General features: G+C 38.5%; 2 protein-coding genes across 4 annotated transcripts in view; one reads left to right on the top strand and one right to left on the bottom strand.

The window, feature by feature from the left end:
- The window catches only part of Dcaf13 (DDB1 and CUL4 associated factor 13), a 25415-nt gene extending 20830 nt beyond the window's left edge, over positions 1-4585 (bottom strand). The window contains exons 1-2 of the mRNA XM_090339185.1: positions 4419-4585; positions 101-300 (exon numbers count right to left, since the gene is read on the bottom strand). Of these exons, the coding sequence (XP_090195311.1) occupies positions 101-300; positions 4419-4488 (270 nt within the window). The 5' untranslated portion in view covers positions 4489-4585. The remainder of the gene's footprint in view (positions 1-100; positions 301-4418) is intronic.
- Positions 4586-4914: 329 nt separating this feature from the next.
- The window catches only part of Slc25a32 (solute carrier family 25 member 32), a 22946-nt gene continuing 8130 nt past the window's right edge, over positions 4915-19730 (top strand). Inside the window, exons 1-8 of one of the 3 annotated variants that reach the window (XM_090339186.1) lie at positions 4915-5152; positions 10017-10167; positions 13174-13259; positions 14646-14806; positions 16388-16501; positions 16824-16969; positions 17995-18124; positions 19671-19724. In XM_090339186.1, the coding sequence (XP_090195312.1) occupies positions 4999-5152; positions 10017-10167; positions 13174-13259; positions 14646-14806; positions 16388-16501; positions 16824-16969; positions 17995-18124; positions 19671-19682 (954 nt within the window). In that variant the 5' untranslated portion in view covers positions 4915-4998 and the 3' untranslated portion in view covers positions 19683-19724. Of the gene's footprint in view, positions 5153-10016; positions 10168-13173; positions 13260-14645; positions 14807-16387; positions 16502-16823; positions 16970-17994; positions 19599-19670; positions 19725-19730 lie in introns of those variants that run through there. The other 2 variants (XM_090339188.1, XM_090339187.1) reach the window with 2 other exon arrangements.

Genomic DNA, 19730 nt, shown 5'->3' with positions numbered 1-19730 from the left:
AGAATTTACTCTTGAGAATTATACTACAACCAAAGTGAAATTTACAGTAAGTAAAAGCTAAAGGAAAAGTATAATACAAAAGGTTTAGAATGGCACTTGCCTCTCCGTCACAAGCCCCAGAAAGGACAGTTGACAAGCTCTTTGGATGCTTTGCCAGGCAATTGATTCCATCTCGGTGACCATCCAAGGAAGTGAGAAATGGTTTTGCAAACACACGTTCCAGTTTTGTAGCATTTAAAGCTCTTACATACTCTCGTGAGACTTCAAAAGGATGTAAGGTAGGATCATAGTTCCTTGGAACTGAAATAAGAATAACCCCTCAATAAAAACATAATTCACATTTCATATTTCCTGTGGAAGACTTCAGCAGATAACTTAATCTGTTATTCAATAAGTCTGTAGTTAAGGACTCTGTTTTATGCCTAGCACATTATTAAAAACTAGGAAAGGTTTCCAAAACAACAGGAATATACATTTTGCACGATATTTGCGTATACATGTGATCACATAAACATACACATTCCATTCCAACTGAGTTATAACATTTCATAGGCAGAACTTCTGACACATTATTTGTACTCCTTATGGCTAACAGGTTCTGGCACAAAATCAGACGTAGCATAAAGCACACAACCAATGCATAACCAGACCATGCAGAAAAGTCTGTGAGACTCTTACCTCCAATTAACCACCAAAAAACCGGAAGTGGTGCTGTGGCTCAAGTGGTAGACTGCTAGCCTTTAGCTGAAGAGCTCAGGGACAGCACCCAGACCCAGAGTTCAAGCCCCACAACAGACAATAAATAAATACCTACATAATATTCATCAGAGTCTACCTACTGCTCTAAACACCTTATATTAAGTCATTTTAGTCTCTACTCATTTAATCTCTAATCCTATGGGTTAGATTCTAATACTATTTCCTACGTGATAGATTAGAAAACTGAGGCACAGAGAGGTTAAGTAACTCGCCTATGACGTGACAGAGCCAGGATCCAATGTGGTCTGGCTCCATGAGCCACATTCTTAAATATTCCGCTAAATGAGTCATCTCAGTTACTAATAACATTTAAGGAAAAAAAAATTGAATTCCACATATCTAGGCACAGTGCTACGCTCTGGTTAACCCAGCTACAGGGGAGCCACAAGTAGGAAGAATGCAGGCAAGGTTGGCTGGGGGCATAGAGCAAAACCCTATATCAAAAATAACCAAAGTAAGCTGGGCACGGTAGCTCACGCCTGTAATCCTAGCAACTAAGGAGGCTGAGATCTGAGGACTGAGGTTCAAATCCAGGTGGGGCGGGGCACTAAAGACTGTGAGACTCTGTATTTCCAAATAATCACTAGAAACAGGAAGTGGGGCTGAGGCTCAAAGGGTAGGGTGGTAGCCTTCAGCTTAAGAGCTCAGGGACAGTGCTCAGGGCCAGAGTTCAAGTCCCACCACCAACAAAAAATAAATAAGTAAATAAAATAACCAAGGTAGGAGTGGGAGTTTGGCCGAGTGGTACAGTACTTGTCTAGCATGCACAAAAACCAAGTTCCATTCCTTGGTACCACATACACAGAAAAAGCTAGAAGTGGTGCTGTGGCTAGTGCTAACTGAGGAAAGTCCCCTCTTCCTCACCCAATAAATAAATAAATAACCAAGATAAAAAGGTGCTGAAGGCGTGTCTCAGTTGGTTCAGCTCTTCCAAGAGCAAGATCCTGAGTTTAATCTCCAGTACAACCAACTAATACAAAGAAAATACCTTAACGTGTAAGTCCATTTCTACTTTCTAATTCACTAATACATTTAACATGCAACAGAACTTACACTTTGACCATTCTTATTAATTCTATCTTTTATATTTCCCAGTACCAAAACTCAAAGACCTACCCATCTTCTTTGAAATATCTTATTTACTTCTTTATTTTTGCTAGTCGTGGGGCTTGAACTCAGGGCCTGGGCACTGTTCCTGAGCTGCTTTTGCTCAAGGCTAGCACTCTACCACTTGAAACACAGCTTTTTCTGCTTAGTGGTACAGAGGAATCAAACCCATTGTTTCATGCAACCTGGGTAAGCATTCTACTACTAAGCCACATCCCCAGCCCATCTTTGAGATATTTATTCATTCTTCTTTCTCCCCTATATCTAACATCTTAATCTGTGCCCTTATTACTTCCCCCTTGGACTACTATAGTACCTTCCATACTTGATTTGTTGGAATTTTATATTATCATCAGATTAATAATGCTAAAACATACAATACTCCTAGGCTCATACCTTTAAAAGGTACCTTGAATTAGTAGTCTTCATGTGCTTTAGATTCTGTGTCCTGTTAGTATAGCTTTTGGGTGATATTTTCCTTTCAACATATATACACTTTAGTGAGACTATGGATGTATTTGCCAAGAAAAAAATCTTGATTCAACACTATAATATGATAAAGTCTCAAGTTTAATCCAATTTCAGTGAATTTCAACATTTTTGGCTACTATAGAACAAAATTTTAGAGAATACTGGCTTTTGTACAGTACGAAGTTAATGGGAATACATGCACACTGAAACCAACTGTTTTGCACATTTTTTGTGCTGTCAAAGAGCAGAACTGATTCAGTTAACCCAATACTGTGCTAAGGAACAAATGACTACTTCACAAGTATAAGCAATCCAATGGGCAATATTCACTAAGTACATCTAGTTTTCAGCTCCACCTACTAATTTTAGAAGGATTATTTCTGAATTATGTTTAGAAGTTTTCTATTTACTATGATGTAAGCAGCTACTTTTACAACTTGAGCTTTTCTGATCGAGGTTGGTGCTCTGTCACTGGAACCACACCTCCACTTCCAGTTTTTTGCTAGTTTTCTGGAGGTAAGATTTTCCTATCCAGTCTGGCTTTGAACCAGGAACATCAGACCTTAGCCTAAGATAACAAGTGTACATTTAGAGAATTCTATGGCCAGCCAGTTACCTATAAATTCTTCAGATATGCAACTATGTGCAAGGTGTTATCTAAACACAATGCACACACAAAAATCATTTTCCTCTGTTTGTACGCTTGGTCTGATGGGAAAGACTGCTAATCAAAAGAATAACCATGTGATAAACACTTTGATAGAAATATGTTACAGAAGACTAGAAAAGAGGTGCTGAAATGGAGGGGTGAGGGTCCATACATCTGTAAGATTATTGTTCATAGAAAGCTTCCCAGAGGAGACAGCTAAATTGGGTAAAACTGTGTGCCACAGAAGCCTGACAAAGAATGTCTCAAATGCACTCAGATGGCAAAGGTAAACATAAGCTACTTGTGGGAAAAGAAGTGATGGTGACACTGGAGATGAAGGAATCAGGAACATGGGTAATGTCAAACTGAAATGGCAAACTAAATTTGCATTTGAGATATTACTGTTTCATTACTAACCCCATTTTGTCTTGTTACTAACCCCGTTTAAAAAAAAAAATCTTAGGAGGGGGTTAGGAGCATGGCCTAGTGGTAGAATGCTTGCGTAGGATGCATGAATCCCTGGGTTCGATTCTGCGGTACCATATACATAGAAAAAGCCAGAGTGGGGATGTGGCTCAAGCAGTAGAGAGCTAGCCTTGAGCAAAAAGTGTCCAAGGACAGTGCCAGGCCCTGAATTCAAGCCCCAGAACTGGCAAAAAAAAAAAAAATTAAAATAAAAATCTTGGGAGTGGAGACTATAGACTTTACATCATGCCAGTATTTATGCATACATATGTATATAAAGAATCTCTACTAACTGAAGAAGAGAAATATTGTTCTGGCTTCATTTACAACTTATACCTCGTCTACATGCATGATGATGACATGTCATCATATCTTAGACTCATTCCTGCTTTGAAGCCTTTGCACATGTTCTTTCACTTAGAATGACCTATTCAAAAAAAAAAGACTGGCCACTGACATGTAAGTATCATGTAATTCCAAAATGGCAAGCATGTTAACGGGTGAATATACCAGACATTCACTTCATCTGACCTGTTGTTTCCTCAAATTTTCCACAAGAGTTAAGGAAATTAAAAAAAAAACCCTCAACAAAGACAGATGACTTTAACTTTAATCACTGTCTTCCCACATTTGGAGACGGGTAACGTGAGGCAGCACAGCGATCACACCAGTAGGAAAGTTTAAGGAAGCCGCGCTCTGTCTGGCTCATTTAATACCTACAAGGCTGAACAGCTGTAACGCGAGACCACGGGCGAAGAAGTGGGAGACCGAAGCGATCTTCCTGGGGCCACCGGAAGAAAATCTTAGAAAAGCGACTTTCAAGATGTAGCTAGCTACTCAGTCCCGCAGCTCCTCCGAAAAGCAACCGGACGAGACGGCGACGGGAACCCCCACTTCTCCCCGGCCCCCTTCACTCCGCCAAAGGAGTCGCTGAAGGCGCCCCTTCCTCCGCACCAACTCGTCTTACCTCTCTGTATGTCCAACTTGGTTTCGCGGACGTAATTGTCCGGATTCCGGCTCAGCATCTTCACCTTCATTCTGGCGCCTCGGGGCCCACCGGGACCCCCACGAGCCTTCTTCCCAAGAAGCCACTACCCCGGCACGCTCGACTTCCGCCTCGCGCCGGGCACTTCCGGTCACGTGACTCCGGCGTGCGTAAGCCGGCGGGCGCGGCCGGACCCTGCGGCTCTCCGTAGCGGCAAAGGGAAGGCTGGCCCCGGGCGGTCCTTCTGCCTAGGCTCTGTCGGCATTCGTTGGGTGGCTTCAGCCAGTGGCTGCGGCCGGCGAGGCTGGGCGGGGACTGGGCGGAGGCCTTCGTTCCGTCTCCTCCGCCTTGGGTACCGGCGTGACGTGCGGCCGGCCCCCCTCACGCCCCTTCGCGCCGGAGTCGTTCCCGCCCGGCGGCTGGGGTTCTCTTCCACCCCGGAAGTGGGCTCGAGCCCCGTGCTTCTCGCTCTCGGCTGGCGACCGTCGCCACGGTGGCGGCCACAGCATCTCGTCCCACCTCCGCGGCGCTGGGCGCCGTGGTGTCGACGAGTCCCGAACCTATGACCGGTCAGAGCCCGCCGGCGGCCGGGTCGTCGGCGTGGAGCACGGTGTTCCGCCACGTCCGCTACGAGAACCTGGTGGCGGGCGTGAGCGGCGGGGTCCTGTCCAACCTGGCGCTGCACCCGCTGGACCTCGTGAAGATCCGCTTCGCGGGTGAGTGTGCACCCGCACACCGGCGCGCGGTCCCTCGCTGTCACCCGGATCCCGGTGCTGAAGACTCCAAAGGGAGGCCTTGGCCTCCCGTCCTCGACCGCACGCCGGCAGGAGGGCCTGGCAAAGGATGCTTTCTGCCCTGCCCCGTCCAACAGTGCCCGTAGGAATGGGCCTGGCAAAAGGGCTTGGCCCCTATCTTCCCGGCTCCCCAAAACTAAGGGTGGAGTTACAGGGTCAAGTCTGAGAAGAGATTGTCACAGTTGCTTCGCATACTTGTAGGTCGTTCACTTTGGGAGGCTCTTTCACATCTTAAAGGCTGCCACGTGGTTTGGCAGCATAAACTGGAAGGAAAGTTCAAGGGCTTGGGAGAGAGGCCAGTCCTAAGTAGATGGTTAGGTTTGGGTAGAACTTTCTTGAAGATTTCTTACGGATTGGTCGTGTACAGTGTGATGCAATATCCTGTAAGAAGAAAAAAAAAAGAGCTAGACTCCGAACGTTATTTTAAGTCTATTGAAATTATAATGCTTTGGAAGTGCGTGTCAATGACAGATTCTGAAAATGATAGTTTCCAAGATGATCTTTGCTAACTTCATTTGGAAACTATTTTCTTTTTTTTTTTTTTTTTTTTTTTGCCAGTCCTGGGCTTGAGCTCAGGGCCTGAGCACTGTCCTTGGACTTTCTCAAGGCTAGAGCTCTACCACTTGAGCCTCAGCACCACTTCTGGCTTTTTTCTATGTATGTGGTACCGAGGAATCGAACCCGGGTCTTCACGCATGCTAGGCAAGCACTTTAACCACTAGGCCAAACTCCCGGCCCCTTGGAAACTATTTTCTGCCTGGAGAGTTAAATGTGTAGAAGTGATTGGCCGTTGAGTAAATTCTGGGAGGTTTTGTTCGGTTCACTTGATATGTCTAATCTGTGACTGCAGTCTATGATTACAGAAGTATCTAACAAAGTTTTTGCCTTGGGAAATTTACAGTCTAATTGTACGTTTGAGACTTATTCACACGAGAGATAATTCTAGGCAATATACTATCAAATGCATAGTAGAATAAGTCCAAATACAAAGTAGGGATTGCTTATGGTATGTATCCATACAGGTTCCATGGAGCACTCGGTCTTGAGGTTCTCCATGTAATATTTTTACAGGCAGTGAGGAACTAGACTGAAATTGTGGGTGTTAATCTACCACAAATACACATAATTTTATGTTTATACATGTACAGATCAAACATGATTGTTGACCAGTAAACATCACTGACCATTTACTGGGAGCAACACTATGCAAACTAAGAGCTTTGGATGCATTATTTCATTCATTGCCATGCGAATTAATTATCCCCCTTGTTCAGACAAGGGTAAATAGAGATTGACTATGTTACCCAAGTCACAAGACTGTGAAGATGGATCTGGAATTGAAACCTATGCGGTTTAACTTTAAACCCTCTGGCAATTAACTACTCTGAAAATCCCTGGTATGTAGTGGCTTGTACATGTATAAAGAATTTGGAACGAGGCTGCAGATGAGGACTTGTATATTTTTTATGTCTCTCTTCTGCAGCAATGTCTAGGAACAACACTGGAGGCAGTTGAGATGATCATTGAGGAATAGTGTGGTTAAAAATAAAATAAAATTAGCAGCTAGGTAGTTCTGACTATATATGTTGTGAAAGCAAACCTAGACTCTTTCAGCAAGTCAAGTAAATTGGAACTCAGGGTGTTCAGAGTTATAGAAACATTAGAAATCACTTCATATAAGAGACTAGAAAACTAGAGGACCCTATTTAGTTTGGAGAGAGAAAAAAATACTGACGATTTTTGTTGAACTTCCATGTCATGAAAGAGAGCAGCCTCATTGTTGGTTGTTCCTAAGGCCAGTCCTAGGTTGAATGGAAATTACTGGGATGCAAAATTAGAACTGGCCAAAAAAGAAAGAAAGAAAGAAAAATGGTAGTGCTAGGAAATGAAACTCACTATGACTTAAGTATGGGAGACAGAAGTTGGATGATTAAAGTGAGAAAATGTAGTAGGAAAAAGATAAAGTGAGAAAACATTGGGTGGAAAAGTGGAATTAGATGATGACTCCCATTATAACTGTATAATCTTTTTTTGTTGTGATACTGTTGTTTAAACTCAAAGCCCCAAACTTGCTAGGCAGTTTCTCTACCACTAGAGACAAACCTCCAGCTATATGATGTACTTCGAAATCCTCAAGAATAAGAGAAAGCCTAATGAAGAAGAGTGTAAAAATAACAACCAATATAATAATTTCATAAATAACCAAAAAGCCTAGAAATGCATAAGTTAAAAGTGTGTGAACGGCTTTGTGAAGAATGTAGAAAGAATATGGCTGTCTGTAATATTAGGACAGACCCAAAATGTAGAATCCAGTAACAAGATTAGTACATAATAATATTTATATCTGTCTAATGATAAAAAATAATACTGAGTACTCGCATATATCAAGGATCTCGCATATATCAATTCATTTTATTTTTTGTAATTTCTGTTTATGCTTGTGCTGAGGTTTGAACTCGGGGTCATATTTGCTAGGCTAGCACTCTAACACTTGAGCCATGCCTTTTAGTCCTTTGTAATTCTTAGGGTTACATTCTGCTACCTTTACCCACTTTGGATGTGGAAACTCAGGCACTGGGTCATCAAACATTACTCAGGGCCACACAATTTTGTTAGAATTCAGACTCAGGAAGTTTGATGTATAGCATATGATGTTAGTTGTGAAGTCGTGAGTTGGATAATTTAATATAGCCAAAAGGAAGATTTAAATGTATTTGCACAAGCTGCTAACCTATCTAGCAATATATCTCCTAAAAACAAACTAATCATTCTTACCTATTACTCAGATAATTAATATTTTAGGATTGAATGACTTCTCAAAACAATAAATATAGCATTGATTTCTACCTGTAAAAAAAGTAAAAGTGTATTTTTGTGCTAAGTTTTGTCTTGTATCTCAAAGAGAAATTTCATTGTGAGCTTATTATTGAGAGAAAAATGGAAGAGCACTTGGGAAAAGACTTTTATACAAATTGGAGACAGAATCCAAGGGAAGTATCAGAAAGATTATAAAATACATGCAAAATTGGTATCCTTAATATGTGGCTATTAAATCCAAAGAGTACAAGAGCGAGGACTCAATATCTGCATACCCAATGCTATGGACATGGCAGTGGAAATATAAACATAATTATATAGACATAAAAACCTATGACTCTATAGACATAATATTTTATTTCATAAATTAATATGTTTCTATGACATACAAACCGTTAGCCTAATTTTGATTAAGTTCTAAATACTAAGTCCCAGTGATTGTAAATAGAGATTCCCTTCTTGAACACTTGTTTGTTAAATTTGTCATTTAAAATATGATGTAAAAATCAACGTTAATAAATTCTTTAATAAAAAAAAGTAGCCTGTGGGGGGGGGAATACATGCAAAACATTTCTCAACAACACTCTATTATCTACTTTTAAACTTTTGTATAAGCAAAATCTGTGAAATAGATATTTATACTCATTTTATCAATGAGGATTATAATGCTCAGAAAGAGTAACTAATAAGGGAAGTTAGATGTTAAACCCAGTCTTCTGACAAAGGCTAGTGTACTTTAATCTCATTTCATAGTGTAACATTTCCACCTTTGCCTGGCAGTGGTAAACAGTGACCTTTTTTTTGGCTAGACTCCATTATACACAGTAGATATACAAAATAGAGCCAAAAGGACATGCTGTGCCAAATTTATCATCTAGATTGGATTATGTTTACTAGATTGGCAAGAAGAACACTTTAAAATGCCACAACTAGTTGGACACTAACAGTGTCTTAAAGTAAGTTGATAGGAGCATGTTAACTGAGAGAGATGAAAAGATCTAAGGTATTTCTTCAGCTAAGCAAGACTAAAGGTCTCATTAACTGATTTAAAAAAAAAAAGGATAGGAAGGAGTCATGGTGGCTCCATATATGAACATAGCACTTATGCAGATACTTGTAGGGCTGGGAGTTTGGCCTAGTGGTAGAGTGCTTGCCTAGCATGTGCGAAGACCTGGGTTCAATTCCTAGGTACCACATACATAGGAAAGTCGAGATTGGTGCTGTGGATCAAGTTGTAGAGCAACTAGTTGTCACATTGTGAAAGCCCAAGGACAGTGCCCAGACCCTGAGTTCAAGCCCCAGGACTGGCCAAAAAAAAGGAGCACAAGCTATACAGAACATTAGAAGAATAAGAACAGCTTTGGAAGGGATGTGGGAAAGACCAGTTTAGTTTTAGATATGCTCACATGAAATGCTTCTCTGTTCTGATTTTGATTTGTGTATGTGTAGATAGAGAAAGTAGAAAGAAGTTCAGAAAAAAATATTTAGACCCTCCTTTACAGGTCTTGCTGGCATTCTTGACATAATTGAAGTACCTAGCCAGATTTTTTTCGAGCAATACTTTTTAATGTTTGAGTTCCTAATCATAAATATTTACAGCAAAAAACAAACTTTAGTGTTGAAACCTATTTATCTAAGAGTCTTTTATGGTATTGAACATTTCCTAAAATGCTGTTTTGAATGTTTTAGTGTGTCCTCAATAAATGCTTTGATAAATTCATAAAGATATTGACATTGAATATTCAAGAAAATGATTTATCTAGTATGGTTTTTTCTGTATTTATTTCTATTTAATTATATAATATCTATGATGATTTTTTGTTTTCCAAGTGTCAGGGTCAAATTTAATGCCTTCAACCTGCTAGGCAACTGCTCAACCATTAAACTATGTCTCTAGTCCAATACTTGTGCTTTTATGTAATTCTGAAATAGAATTTTTTCACCTAATTTTGTGTATCCTTTAATGCAGTGAGTGATGGATTGGAACTCAGACCAAAATATAAAGGAATTTTACACTGCTTGACTACCATTTGGAAAGTCGATGGACTTCGGGGACTTTATCAAGGAGTAGCCCCAAATGTGTGGGGTGCAGGCTTGTCCTGGGGACTCTACTTTTTCTTGTGAGTAGATCTGAAAGATTTTATAGTATTAAAGTTAAATGAATTCTTGTGGGTTTTTCTTTTTTTTTTTAGCTATTATATATGATGAACAAATGTTAGTCATTTCATTAGTTTCTTTGCATTAGAAAGGTAAGAAAGCAAAATGTCTTGTTATTTTCCTTCTCTGCCAGCTATTATTTAGTCTAAAAGGAAGTTTGTAATAAGAAAAAGGTGAAGGGGGGAGTGATGCTGTGGCTCAAGGGGTAGGATGGGTAGACTTTGACAGAGACAGCGCCCAGGCCCAGAGTTCAAGCCTTACGACCGACCGACCAAAAAAAAGTTTAAAAAAAAAGAAAAGAAAAGAAAAGGGTGAAGGGATTAGATGAAGAAATAGTCTTACTCATTTCTTTTTTTGAGGTGAAATTCATGAAGATGAAATATTTAACTGAATTACTTTTGTAATACTTAGAAGAAAGGTTTTTAGTCAAAACTGAAAAGTAGCTAAATGTAGATAATTCACATTGAAGTTGTAAAGTCTAAAGAATTCCTGAGGTTTTTGTGCTATATTACTTACTTTTGAGTATTTCTAATGGCTAAAAGACTATTAAAATTTTGAATAAGCCTATTTTGTCTTAGTAATTTTATAACGGATTGTAGGAACCTGAAACTATTTTCTAAATAGTTTTCTATGAATTCCATTCCTCTTTGGAAGGTCATTAAACTAAATTATTTTCTCCCTCTATAAGAAATTCCTTCTAGAACATCTCAAAATAGTATGTTATTATATAAATACTGTAACATCATGAGTTACTCATTCACCCTTAACCAGAGCTTTAGAATGTTTGTATTGGCTTACAGAAAAGCACTGGATATATAATGAAATTGGACAAAAAAGGACAAACTTTAAAGTCTTCAAATAATATGTACCGCATGTACAAACAGAAAGCACACAGACCAGCCTCCTGAAAGAGTTGAGGGCGTCTGAGGCATATCTCCTCATACTTGATCTACCCTATCATTCTCCCAACTTATTCACTTCCTTACTCTTTGAGCCTGACAAGCTTCACTATTTGAGATAACTCTTATTGCTTGCCTCTGAGGCAAGGAGCACACAAGTCCCATTGAAGATGCATTCAGCTTCTTGGGTGTACAGAGCACAATAACAAAGCATCCTGGTGTTGAAGGGGAGGAACACATGCAGCTATGGGCATGCCCCTGAGATCTGAAACAAAGTCTATGACTGGGGAGGCTTTTTTTTTTATGTTTTGGGGGTTTTTGTTTTTTGTTTTTGTTTTTTGTGCCAGTCCTGGGCTTGAGCTCAGGGCCTGAGCACTGTCCTTGGACTTTCTCAAGGCTATTGCTCTACCACCTGAGCCTCAGCACCACTCCTGGCTTTTTTCTATGTATGTGGTACCAAGGAATTAAACCCAGGTCTTCGTGCATGCTAGGCAAGCACTCTACCACTAGGCCAAACTCCTGGCCCTCTTTTTATGTTTTTTAACAGATGGCATGTATAGGAAAATGTCAGTACCTTGCTTTTTTTCCCCTTTGTATCATCTATTGATTTAATCTCTTACTTTCTAGTACTAACAAAAAGTAACTTTGCAATGAAAACAAAATAAAATATGCTTTAATATTATCTAAATAGTTTTCTTTTTTTTCTTTTTATTTATTTATTTATTTTGCCAGTCCTGGGCTTGAGCTTAGGGCCTGAGCACTATCCTTGGACTTTCTCAAGGCTAGAGCTCTACCACTTGAGCCTCAGCACCAGTTCCAGCTTTTTCTATGTATGTGGTACCAAGGAATGGAACCTGGGCCTTCATGGATGCTAGGCAAGCACTCTACCAGTAGGCCAAACTCCAGGCCCTATTTAAATATTTGTCTTATTTTCACTCCTGAGACAGACTAATGGGTGAAATTGTATATTCACATGTATGTTTTATTAATTTGAGTTGTGTATCTTTTCTGAGTTTCTAAAGACAAGCTAAATGAGTAAAAGTTTATGTGATGAACATTTCTTTAAATAGTTTGTTTTATAGTAAAATGCTATTGATAGTCTATAAAAATTTATTTATCCAGCTGAACTATTTTAAGAGGAAAGTGAAAATTAATGAGAGAAATTAAATAAAACAAACCTAATTTGACTCCCTAGCTTTGAAACATTTAGTGGCTATTTTCTGCCAAGTAAAACCCACATCTCCACGTGCTACTCAACTGTGGCTTAATTTTCCCTGTTACCATTCACCCTTATCACTTTCCCCATGCCCATCTCTTGTTAAAATTGTCTCCCCCTCCCTTGCTTCCTTCCTTCCCTAACGTAGGGCCTGGGATTTTCTGCTCAAGGCTAGTGCTCTACCACTTGAGCTATGGCTCTACTTGTGACTTTTTTGTGGTTAATTAGAGATAAGAGGCTCACAAGCTTTCCTGCTTGGCCTGACTTCAAATCTCAGTCCTCAGATCTCAGCCTTCTGAGTAGCTGGTATGAGCCACTGGCATTTGTCTGTTTCCGTTTCTTGATACCCAGCTCAGTGCCACTTAGACACAAGATATTCTGTGATCTCAGTCGCAGTTTCTCAGTTGCTTTTGAAACTATCCCTTTTTTCCTTTTGTCTTTTATTATAGTTTTTTGTATGCCACTCTGGTCCTTATTAATCCATTAGGAAAACCCATTGTGTGCTTTTCTTTATGAGAATGTCAACTCTGTAAACACTGGACATATGTGGTCCGTGCACATTTATTAGGTGCCCTTCTTTGTTTTCTACATTCCTTCACATTCTCCCCTGCTCTTAGTTTTTGTTTTTTGTTATAATTGTTGAATATGTGATCAAAATCTGTTATGTACATACTGCTAGGAATGTCAATTTGTAGTGAGGGTTATAATTATACAGTAAACAATTTCCAGCGTATTCATTCTTAAATAAGGTCTTACTTTGCAGTTTCATTATTCATTGACTATTACTTTAGGAATAGTGTTACTTCTTTATGAAACCAGATCAAGTTAAAATGCTATGCTTAATTTTCTTTTAGTTACAATGCCATCAAATCATATAAGACAGAAGGAAGAACTGAAGGGTTAGAGGCAACAGAATACCTCATCTCAGCTGCTGAAGCTGGTAAGGCAATGTGTAAAATATAAAAGCTTCCAAACTTCCTTTTTTTTCCCTGTTTTTTGAGGCAGGGTCTCACTATGTGTCTCAGGTTGGCCTAGAACTCCATGACCCAGGTTGACATCAAATTCACCATCTTCAGGGCCAGGAGTTTGGCCTAGTGGTAGAGTGCTTGCCTAGCATGCATGATGACCCGGGTTCGATTCCTTGGCACCACATACATAGAAGAAAGAAAGCCAGAAGTGGTGCTGAGGCTCAAGTGGTAGAGCTCTAGCCTTGAGGAAGTCCAAGGACAGTGCTCAGGCCCTGAGTTCAAGCCAAGGACTGGCAAAAAAAGAAAAAGAAGAAAAAAAAAATTCACCATCCTCCTACCTCAGCCTTCAAATTTAGCTTTTATTTGTTGTCTCCCTTTCCTGTACCCCTCACTTTTAACAGGAGAGTTTAAATGTGCTCATCTGATTATATATTAGTCATATATATAATTAATACATGAAATTTCTTAATACTAATTTCTAATTTTTAATAAATGGGTATTGTTGATAACTCTGGATAGGCTAATATTTTAAATTTATTACTAAGCATAGTAAGGCTTAGAAATGTTAGAACCCCAGTAGATTAAGGTGATTTTTGTACAGTGTTTCAGTAAAAGTATAATTTCAGTTTTCAAATACAGTTTACTACCCTTGTTTTTTTGTCTCTGTATGTATACTATCCAGAAGGAAAAACAAAGTAAGTCCCATAAGTCTTTATAAATATTACTTTGATATTCTTCATTTCACTGTTTGATTTTTTAAGGTTAAGGGCTAGCTTCCTGACTTGAATAACTAGCTACCAGAGACCTAAATCATAATAGAACTCAATGCTTATTGAGTAAAAGGCTCTTTAGGAAACTCTGAAAGTAAAACTGTACTAAATGAAATTTTTTTTACAAAATTATCACTCTGTAAATAATGTAAAATATAGCACCTACATGGTGAGTTTTTGAGGTACAGAGGCTACTTTGAATGGACTTGAGGAAGGCTGTGGTAGATTTGACTTGGACATGTGTGCCCGTGCATAGATTTCCGAGGTTCTGGATTCCTGGTTCTCTTCCTCTAATCCTCAATCCATCTAGTGAGGCCCTGTCTGATTCCTAAGTCTTCTTGTCATTCAGGCTCTACATCAGGCCTCGGTGTTGAGGAATAAGGACATCTTTGCTATCCCCTCAGAACAAAAGTGTTTCACATTCCTAGTTTGGCCTTTTTTATAGCCACCAAAAACTTTCTAGTTTTGACCCTAAGACTGGGCCTCCAACCACATCTCACTGTTCTGGCTATAACTCCTGTGTACTCTGATACTTTGTGTGATGAGCTCTGCTTAATGCTAAATAGTTTGCTTTAAATCTGATTTTAGGAGCCATGACCCTCTGCATTACAAACCCATTGTGGGTGACAAAAACTCGCCTTATGTTACAGTATGAAGGTGTTGTTAATGCCTCACCACGACATTACAAAGGAATGTTTGACGCACTTGTGAAAATATATAAGAATGAAGGTGTGCGTGGATTGTATAAGGTAAAAAGTCATTATCAATTTATTTAAAATAATTGTAGACTATATTTGCATTGGTTTTTGTTTTTGTCTCGCTTTGTTTTTCAGATATTGTCTGACTATGAAGCCCAGCCAGGCTGAACTTGAGCTCATAGTTCTTCCTTGGACTCCCAAATCCTAGGAGTAGACTTGTGCTGTGTCTAGCTTTTTTTTTTTTTTTTTTGCCAGTCGTGGGCTTGAGCTCAGGGCCTGAGCACTGTCCTTGGACTTTCTCAAGGCTAGAGGTCTACCACTTGAGCCTCAGCACCACTTCCAGCTTTTTTCTATGTATGTGGTACCAAGGAATCGAACCCGGGCCTTCACGCATGCGAGGCAAGCACTTTAACCACTAGGCCAAACTCCCGGCCCTGTGTCTAGCTTTTTTTACTTTTTGCACATTGGCTCTTTTTTCTGATTATTGAATTATCTATATTTAGGCCTAAAAAGAAGCCAAGCTTATGCAAAAAAAATTTTTTAATAAAAATGAAGGTCTAGTTTATAATAATGTAATTGTACTTGAAGCTGTGTGTGTGCATTACCATAAAATGTACCTTCATAATATTGATGTCTGTGAGAACTGTCTTAAAACTTTTTCAGGTGTTCTTTTAGTAAGTCACACTCCCCTATTTTATACTTCCACTTACACCCCTTGCTTATCCTCATTTAAAAACCAAACAAAAACATTTTTAGCCAGGCACAGTGATTCATGCCTGTAATTCTAGCTACTCAGGCGCCTGAGATCTGAGGATCAAGGTTCAAAGCAGGCCAGGGCACAAAAGGACCTATGACGCTTATCTCCAACTAACCTCTAGAAAATGGAAAATGGGGCTTGGCTCATGGGTAGGGCGGTAGCCTTGAGCTGAAGAGCTCAGGGACTGTGTCCAGGCCAAGTTCAAGCTCCATAACCCACAAAAAAAAAAAAAATTGAACCACATGTTGTTTAAAATCAAAGTTGAATTTTCAAATTGTATAATGGTTTCTAAAATCATTAGCATTATGAAGTGGATACTATAGATTACTAAACAATTGGCAAAATTTTTAGAATGTACCAGGTACCTGTAGCTTATACCTATAATCCTTGTTCTGTGGGAGGCTGAGCTCTAAGGATCACAGTTTGAAGACAGCCCAAGCTAGAGATGGAAGCTGGCTATAGCGGTAGAGTAAGGCCTACAGTGAGTAAAAAAAAGTGAAGCAAGAATGTAAGACCCAGATGGAATTCAATCCTCAGTACTAACACACTTACTTTTTGCTTTCTCTTAGAATACCTATGCTTAGTCCATTAAAATACCACTGCCTTTACTTTCTTAACTGAATTTAATTTCCTACCAGTAACCCAGTTATTGATAGTATGGGCATTTATGTTTATGTTCACGATGTTCAAAGATAAACTAACTTAACAGAAAGCCAAACCTAAAAAAAAGTAAAAAATACTGATTTTAACCCCATATAAAATGTGATTTATGCAAAGTTTTATTTGCTTAGAGTTCTATTTTAATTAGTCAAAATATTTTACTTAAATACACCTTTCATTAAGTTGCTTGGTATGTTTCAAATCTCCCCTTTTAGGGTTTTATTCCCGGGCTCTTTGGAACATCACATGGTGCCCTTCAGTTTATGGCATATGAATTACTGAAAGTGAAATACAACCAGCATGTCAACAGATTACCAGAAGCCCAGTTGGTAAGATGATTGTTGTAGAAATGATATCATTTACTTTTATAGGCATTTACTAAGAATATTTTTCATGTGCTTGTTTCATGTAACATTGCTATGATAGTAAGTACTGACTCTACCACTAATTTAGCCTACGGTTAAATATTGCATAAGCTAGTGCCATACAAATACTGAAACTAGAACCCCATATAATATAGGGCTTGCATTAAGAAAGGGGATAGTATTTGTCATGTAAAGAGTCATTAAATTTTTTTTCATTAATTTTTACCCTTGTATTTTTTAAGAAATTCAGTCCAAAGAAAACTAGGACTGTTTTCTGTTGTTCTAGAGCACATCAGAGTATATATCTGTTGCAGCACTATCCAAAATATTTGCTGTGGCAGCAACATATCCATATCAAGTTGTGAGAGCCCGTCTTCAGGATCAGCACATGTTTTACAGTGGCGTCATGGATGTAATCACAAAGACATGGAGGTGAGAGCATGTGGAATATCTGCGGAAATATCTTGTATGTCTTATATATCCATTACAGTATTAGTTTCATAATGAAAGCCAACTTGCTGTGTTAAGGTGAAGGTTCCTGTTTTCCCATTTATTACATTTGTGTCCTTGAACTACATTTCTCTGAGGCTTGATTTCTTCATTTGTAAAATCAGACTATCATGGCTGACAGGCTATCATAAAAATGAATTTGAAGGGGCCAGGAGTTTGGCCTAGTGGTTAAAGTGCTTGCCTAGCATGCATGAAGACCCGGGTTCGATTCCTCGGTACCACATACATAGAAAAAAGTCGGAAGTGGTGCTGAGGCTCAAGTGGTAGAGCTCTAGCCTTGAGAAAGTTGAAGGACAGTGCTCAGGCCCTGAGCTCAAGCCCAGGACTGGCAAAAAAAAAAAAAAAAAAAAAGAATTTGAAGCATGAAAGTGCTTAGGGGAAAAAAATAAAACTTAGGTGGTATAAAATATTTGAATGCTATTGAACACAGAAGCCACAAACCTAATTTACCACATTCAAGAAGACCCACACTTATTACTGACTCTAGAACTTCAACTACTTCTCATCTTCATGCATGGAAGTCATACTTGTTTTTCAGCATGAGAAGAGTTGAACAATTATGGGTAGACTTTTCCATATGTTTATTTTATTCCAAAAGTCCTGAGGCAAATATTTAGAGTGTTTATTTTAGATGCATTGTAGAATTGCATCACATTTATGTAACATGAGATTTTTAATACCTTTATTTGATCAGTTAAAACTCCTGCATTTCATCCATTAAAATATGAGAGCTGGGAGCTGGTGGCTCAACACCTATAATACTAGCTACTATTTCTGATCAACAAAAAGCTGGAAGTGGATCTTTAGATCAAGTGGTAAAACACCAGCCTACCCATTGTAAACATGGACTTAGTTAGGTTTGACCGCTTACTCCCTGTTTTACATGTGTGTTTTTTAAGTCTTGCTACTTAAGAAATTAAGTATTTATCTATTTTTTTCTTTTACAGGAAAGAAGGCCTTGGTGGATTTTACAAAGGAATCGCTCCCAATTTGATTAGAGTGACTCCAGCCTGCTGTATTACCTTTGTAGTATATGAAAATGTCTCCCATTTTTTACTGGACTTTAGAGAAAACAAAGTAAGCTAAAAGAAGATAATTCTAATTTATCTGCCCAGACCATGGGTTGCTTTATGTTTGACACATGAGAAGAAGGCTGCACAGCCACATAGCTTATGATCAAGATTTATCTATAATCGTTAGAAGTCAAAGAATGACCAAGTCTTCTCCATGTTTCTTGCTTCTTTGCTTCATATATGTGGGACTGGGCTAACTCTAACTGTAATGGCTGCATCAGCATAATGTTGAAACTGGAACTATGTGTAGAATTTTGCACATTTTACCATTTCATCATTCTAGTTGAAATAGTTGGAAACATTTGTAAATAAGATTAGATAATACTCTTTTTCTGTACTCTTTTGGCTACATAGGCTTTAAAGTTGACTTTTGTGCAATATGAAGAAAGTGGCTTCTTACAAGATTGTCATTATTTAAAGATAAATTAAACTTGAAGGATTTACTGAATAAGGTGTTGCTCAAATCTAGACCATTTTTAATGGAGATATTTTAGTGAGATTATAAAATCCACCGAAAATTTACTGTAGTTTTAAATTTAACTAGAGCACCTAACTGTGGAAATAGAAGTTATGTACTTCTCTGAGAAATACCTAACATCGTTTTCCAATTTTTCCCCCCAATGGCTCTTCTATAAGTTAAATTGTAACTTTGGATCCAGTTCTTTTTTGGTCATAAGTAGTATAGTTCGAAGTTATAAAATCTGAACTTCTAGAATCCAGCGTTATGAGCCATTAGCATATCACTCTTCACAGATGCTTGCATGTTTGAGATGTGTTTATTTAAAAACTGGATAGAAAGCTGGGCACCAGAGGCTCATGCCTATAATCCTACCTACTTAGGAGGCAAAGATCTGAGGATTGTACTTCAAAGCCTGCCCAGGCAAGAAAATCGGTGAGATCTTTATCTCCAATTACTCATTTTTTTTTTTAAAAAAAAAAAAAAGGAAAATTTTTTTAAAAAGCCAGAAGTGGAGTTATAGCTCAAATGGTAGAGCACTAGCCTTAAGCAAAAAGCTCAGGTATAGTGCCTACGCCCAGGCCATGAGTTTAAGCATCAGGAATGACAAAACACACACACACACACACACACACACACACAGAGGGATTAAAAGTGAAGTGAAAATCTTTAACTTTTCTACTTTAATTTTCAGGTATATGGATCCAAGTGCCAAATAAGTGATTAATGTACATTGGTTGCTAAAATTGAGGTTGAAATTAGTGGCCACTATTGATTATATTCATTTGGTTCATTGTAAATATTTATGAATAGTGTCTAAAAGGCCTACTCCCAAAAGGGTGTCAGAAAAATACTGTTTTATTTATCATAAATATCTGAGTGTTATTGCACTCTGTCTATTTATTGTTAATAAAACGTTTTGACCAAAGCTATATTTAAATGGTTCTTTTAAAAATCTACTTTTTATATTTTGGAAATGGCATTTTTGAAAAAAGTAAAAATGAAATGATAAGTACCTAATTGTATTTACTAAATACCTTATAATATGCATAGGAATGTGTTATAAATTATGGTGTATTTTTTATACTTCTAGGTTATACTATAAGTCATATGAAACCTTATACTTCTGCCTATATGGACAGCCAAGGTATAG

The sequence above is a fragment of the Megascapheus bottae genome, chromosome 9 (genome assembly GCF_031878675.1).
Source record: "Megascapheus bottae isolate mThoBot1 chromosome 9, mThoBot2.hap1, whole genome shotgun sequence".
In the NCBI taxonomy this organism is placed as follows: Eukaryota; Metazoa; Chordata; class Mammalia; order Rodentia; family Geomyidae; genus Megascapheus; species Megascapheus bottae.
This window is presented reverse-complemented; position numbering and strand designations above follow the sequence as displayed.